General features: G+C 42.6%; 1 protein-coding gene across 1 annotated transcript; it reads left to right on the forward strand.

Moving 5' to 3' along the window:
* The first annotated feature begins 288 nt into the window (after positions 1-288).
* Positions 289-2,383, forward strand: LOC147632024 (tubulin beta-1 chain-like). Its single transcript, XM_086808604.1, has 3 exons — positions 289-847; positions 1,157-1,426; positions 1,528-2,383. The coding sequence occupies exons 1-3, from the start codon at positions 454-456 to the stop codon at positions 2,193-2,195; spliced, it is 1,332 nt and encodes a 443-aa protein (XP_086664730.1). The 5' UTR covers positions 289-453; the 3' UTR covers positions 2,196-2,383.
* The last annotated feature ends 3,555 nt before the right edge of the window (positions 2,384-5,938 follow it).

A 5,938-nucleotide genomic window follows, 5' to 3' on the forward strand; every position in this document is an offset into this window, starting at 1 on the left:
TTGTCTATTTTCATAAGCAATGATTTTCTGCAGAAGATCCGTTCCAGAAATTTGGGGACACAAAATCGGCATTTGACCGTTAATTTCGGGCTGAATTTGAAATGAGGCGGTGGGAGGATTTCAAAAAGGACCCTGGCCGTTGCGGGAGAAGGGAAGCCGTCAGATGCAATATCCATATGGACGGTTGCGATACAGAGAAAGGCGATTAACGCTAACAGGTAGCCGTTGGATGGAGGCGGCATCGAGGGCCTATAATAACAGTCGCGAATCGCTCTCAAATTTTGTGCTTGTCTTCACCACAGCCACCAGCAGGCCTCAGAAACACTAGTTCTCAGAACTTGCCATAGCCAGACCTCAGAAACCCTAACGCCCCAAGAGAGAGAGATCTCTGCCCTATCGAGACTTATTCCGTTTACCTTCTTCACCTTCGCCTTTTTCCTTTCACCTTCCACCATGCGTGAAATTCTGCACATCCAGGGCGGCCAATGTGGCAACCAAATCGGGGCCAAGTTCTGGGAAGTTGTTTGCACCGAGCATGGCATTGATCCAACCGGCAACTATTGTGGTGACACAGACACCCAGCTTGAGCGTGTCAATGTATACTACAACGAAGCCAGCTGTGGCCGATATGTCCCCCGTGCTGTTCTCATGGATCTCGAGCCTGGCACCATGGACAGTGTCCGGAGCGGTCCCTACGGTCAGATCTTCCGCCCCGATAATTTTGTCTTCGGGCAGTCCGGCGCCGGAAACAATTGGGCTAAGGGCCACTACACTGAGGGCGCAGAGCTTATCGACTCCGTTCTTGATGTCGTCCGCAAGGAGGCCGAGAACTGTGACTGCCTCCAAGGTATTTTGCTCTTTCTGTGGGTTCTGCTTCATCTAGGTTGGCATTCGTTGCCTGGATATGCGCGCCTTAAGAAGCTGCGTAGGATGTGTAGTCTGCTTTTCCAGTAAAGCAGCGTCTATGGCTACCTCAGGTCCTAATCAAGTGCCTCTAGTAGCAGATGCCATTTGCAAGCCTCCTAGAATGCCTCAAATTGTTGCATATCTGGGTGTTCCTGCTAGTTTATCTAGGCTTAATTCTCCACATTTCCTCATTTTCTTGGGTAGGGTACAGCGTAGCTGAAGACTCCTGTTTCTGTTTGACTTTGTGCAGGATTTCAAGTGTGCCATTCTCTTGGAGGTGGTACCGGATCTGGTATGGGAACACTCCTCATCTCCAAGATCAGAGAGGAATATCCGGACAGAATGATGATGACGTTCTCTGTTTTCCCTTCCCCGAAGGTCTCAGACACCGTCGTGGAGCCTTACAATGCAACCTTGTCTGTGCACCAGCTGGTGGAGAACGCGGACGAGTGCATGGTTCTTGACAACGAGGCTCTGTATGATATCTGCTTCCGGACTCTGAAACTTGTAACTCCAACATGTAAGTCAAAAGTTTGCTTAGTTACGGCATGTTCACTCAGCACCTCGAGAACATTAGCCCTTGTCTCATACACTGCTGTTTGATTGCTTTTGTCTTTGCAGTCGGTGACCTTAACCACCTTATCTCTGCCACCATGAGTGGTGTAACCTGCTGCCTGAGGTTTCCAGGGCAGCTTAACTCTGATCTGCGTAAGCTTGCAGTTAATCTCATCCCTTTCCCACGCCTTCACTTCTTCATGGTCGGCTTTGCTCCGCTTACCTCTCGTGGCTCACAGCAGTACAGAGCACTGACTGTGCCGGAGCTCACTCAACAGATGTGGGATGCCAAGAACATGATGTGTGCCGCTGATCCCCGCCATGGTCGCTACCTGACTGCGTCTGCCATGTTTAGGGGAAAGATGAGCACCAAGGAAGTGGACGAGCAGCTAATCAATGTGCAGAACAAGAATTCCTCCTACTTCGTTGAGTGGATTCCAAACAACGTCAAGTCAAGCGTGTGTGATATTCCTCCGGTCGGGCTGAAGATGGCCTGCACATTTATTGGCAATTCTACCTCCATCCAGGAGATGTTCAGAAGAGTGAGCGACCAGTTTACTGCTATGTTTAGGAGGAAAGCTTTCTTGCATTGGTACACAGGTGAGGGAATGGATGAGATGGAATTTACCGAAGCCGAGAGCAACATGAATGATCTGGTGTCTGAGTATCAGCAGTACCAGGATGCGACTGCTGAGCCTGAGGGGGAGTACGAGGAAGATTATGAGGAGGCTTAGCTTAGGTTTAGTTTCAGCAGTAAGAGGAAGATTATGAGGCAGTTCTAGGTTCCAACTGCTAGTTGCTCGTTGGATAGTATCTGTTTTATTTTAGGGCCAATCATCTGAATGGCTAGCTGCTGCTTGCAGAACAGTGCCTTCAGTTGTTGTACTAACTGACTTAGTAGAATATTGTATTTTGTTCTGGATTTTTTGTGCGCTCTATCTCTGTCTATGCCTCAATCTGAAGCGTCTCCAGCTTGGAAGGCTTAGCTGCCGATTATCACCAGTTTGCCCAGGAACATGGGTTGCCCACCTTGACCTCCGTTGCTGCTGCAATCGTTGTTTTGAGCTCTTCACTACTTCCCCCGTGTTGGACAAGGGTTTCGAGTGGAAGGTCTGATGTCCGCTTTGCTATGCATTCCTAGCATGAAAGGGAAGAAAGGGGATCTATTTGATTTAAACATGTCTAATCGTTAACCTTTCATTTCTATTGTTTATTAAATCTCTATTCAAAATTTGTTTGGATCGATTTCATTTTAAGGTAAGAGCGTATATAAGTCCCATTGTGCTCACATTGTACTCACATTGTGAGAGCACCAACTCTGTCTTTGTAAGCTTTTGAGACTTTGAGGTGAAAGATCAAATGCAGGAGAAGGGAGTCACCAAAACCATGGTGTCACACATAGGACAATACATCTCATATTGGAAGTGATGCATTCCTGACATCCTCAAAATTCCTTTGAATATTTTCATTGTCAAGGCTACGTAGTATCAACCGCATCTTCATAGACATGTCCTCAAAACTCCCTTGAAGATCTTCATTGTCAAGGCTATGTAGCATTAACATGCATCTTCATTGTCAAGGCTATATGTATTGCATCTTCATAGACATCCTCGTCCTCACGATAAATGGTAGTACCATGATCATCAATATCAATCATGAGAAAATTCTCCTTTATTTGCATCATCATCCACATCCCCCAATCCGGACTCGAAAATGGATTATACAATGCATTCTCATGAACCTTCCATGAACCACTCATACATCACCCAATACATGATCATAAAGCATAATCATCACGTGTATCACCACAAATGAGTCATCTCGTTTGTCATATCAACAAATGAGAACTCATCCAAAATCTCATCTCGTGGCATCATGTCATGAGCTGAAAATTGCCCAATCAAAGCACTTTTGAAAGCTGTCCAATCATACCCTTTGACCACCACAGATACATTGGTGACTAGTCGAGAAAGTTTCGGCAACAAAGTATCTTCATGTTCTTGCTGTCCAAAAATTACAGCAAGCATGCCCTCCAATTCAACAACAACCACAATGTGAGAGTCAATTGACTAAATGTGAGAGTGAATGGAGAAATTATAGAAAGTACAACAAGCAACACCCCATTAAGGCCCCACATTATCATACTCCATGCATTGACTAAATGTGAGAGTGAATGGAGAAATTACAACAATTAAAGCAAGCATGCCCTCCAATTCAATACCCATAAAGGCCCACATAATCAAATTCCATGCCTCTATTATGGCTTTTGGCAAAGTCCAAATCTAGGAACATTGACCGACCTTCTATCCCCTGTCAAAGCAATAGGGAAACCAAAAGTCGGCACCAACAATAGACATACATTGATCCTCCTTATCTTGGCTTCTCTCCAATCACTCACTTTGGAGAGAAGATTGTTTGACAAAGTCCAAATCTAGCAACATTGACCTTCTATCCCCACTAAAAGCAATAGGGAAACCAAAAGTCGGCACCAACAATTCACATACATTGATCCTCCTTATCTTGGCTCATTGATAGAAAAAGGTGAAGGGTATCTTTAATTAATTGCACATATGCATTGAAGAAGTACATAGGCATACTTGATCCATATGTATCAAGTTGATGCATAGGCATACCAAGTGCATTTGCCCGGCCTTGTTGCATTGAATATGGAGGTAAGTCCCCCTTTCCGAGCATAGGTCCAGGACTTAAATCAGCATAATACATACTAGCTTGAAGAGCATGTGATGTATTTACATGTGTTGAACCCACAAAAGGCTTGCTTGAAATGTGTTTGGTGCATAAACATGCAACATTGGTTCACCATAAGTTTTATGGCCTTTACTAATTTCTTATTCCAAGCTAGATAATCCACAACAATTCTTCTTGATCAAGGCATGGACTTGTCCACTGTGTGTGCGTTGGAAATTTTGGTCCATTCTACTTGCATGCTTTGCATGAAGTACATCATCGTGTTCATATTCTTGGCCCCATTCATAGGACCATGCATAGGCATACTTGTTCCACCTTGATGCATCAAAGACAGAGACAACTTGTCCTTTCGAAGAATAGAACCATGATTCCCATCAACATGGTGCATATTAATTAGTTTGAGGAGTATGCAACGTATTTGCATGTGAAGGTCTTACAAAAGATCCATAAGCTTGTGGCCCCATTGGTGGAAAAGTATTTGGTGCATATGGATGCCACATAGGTCCACCATAAGTTTTTTTGCCTTTATTCGCATCTTGCCTCAAGCTTGTGATCCCTTCATGCAACTCCTTACTTATAGATTCAAACTTGTCCGCCACCACCGTGAACTGAGATCTTTGGTCCATCCTTTTAATCATAGTTTGCATGTCCCGGCCTTCTTTAGGTATTGGTGGAACATTTGCCTCTTAATGCACCACTTCATTGATATTTTCACTAATTTCTTCTTGTATAGCTCCTTGAGCGTCCTGATTTGCTTCTTGTCTTGCTTTCGATGTGCCCGTTTTATACTCAAGAGCTTTCGATGTGCCCGTTTTGTTGAGTTTGGCCTTCGGCATCATCTTAATTGCTCAAAAAACTTTTGAAAGGATTCCCAAAAACACCATATTTGATAGTGGAAAAAATCCCATTCCCAGGTTGGTTGTGTTTTTTATTTTTGTGTGCTTTCTGTGTGAAAAAATATTAAATGACTGTGCAAACTTGTTAGGAAATATATGATATATACTATGAAATTAGGAGCCCCCATGTGCCACACTGTTATTTTAATAGTCTAAGAACAAGATAAAAGAATGGTCCTCGGGCCATTCTAAGGCTATAGAGTAAAGAGAAACTCCTGTAATTTGGTGCTTTTGAAATAAAAGTAGAACAAATCCTATATGCAACACATTGAAGTTAGATGGGAGTTTGTGGGCAATCAACCATTCTAGTGCTAATGTGCACCTTCAAATAATAAGTAAAGTTTTAGTTCGAATAATAGAATAAGTTTTACTCTAGACGCTGCTACATAAGTCAAATAATAAAGTAAAGTTTTACTTCGAATAATAGAATAAGTTTTACTCTAGACGCTGCTACATAAGTCAAATAATAAAGTAAAGTTTTAGTTCAAATAATAGAATAAGTTTTACTCTAGATAGGTCCCTTAAACTATGTGCCTTATATCTGGCATTAGAAGAGGTAAATATGAGTGCGCATGCTTGTTCAAGACTCCTTAAATTTAAGAACAAAAACGTGTATTAATAGAGGAATGGTCCTAGGACCATTTTGTATCTCTGATTGTTTATAATGGGAGTGGTACAAGATGAGAAAAATATGAAAATATAAAATAATGTGAAAGGAGACACTAACAAACGATACGCCATGCATGATGGCTACTGATCTTGACACTTAAATTGGTATAAACTAGAATGATTCAAACAACAATAGGCCATGCATGATAGTATTACTGATCTTGATACTTGAATTAGTTAGTATAAACTAGAATGATTCAAAT

This window comes from Cibotium barometz, chromosome 14 (genome assembly GCF_041138505.1).
Source record: "Cibotium barometz isolate CiBa-2024 chromosome 14, ASM4113850v1, whole genome shotgun sequence".
Lineage (NCBI taxonomy): Eukaryota > Viridiplantae > Streptophyta > Polypodiopsida > Cyatheales > Cibotiaceae > Cibotium > Cibotium barometz.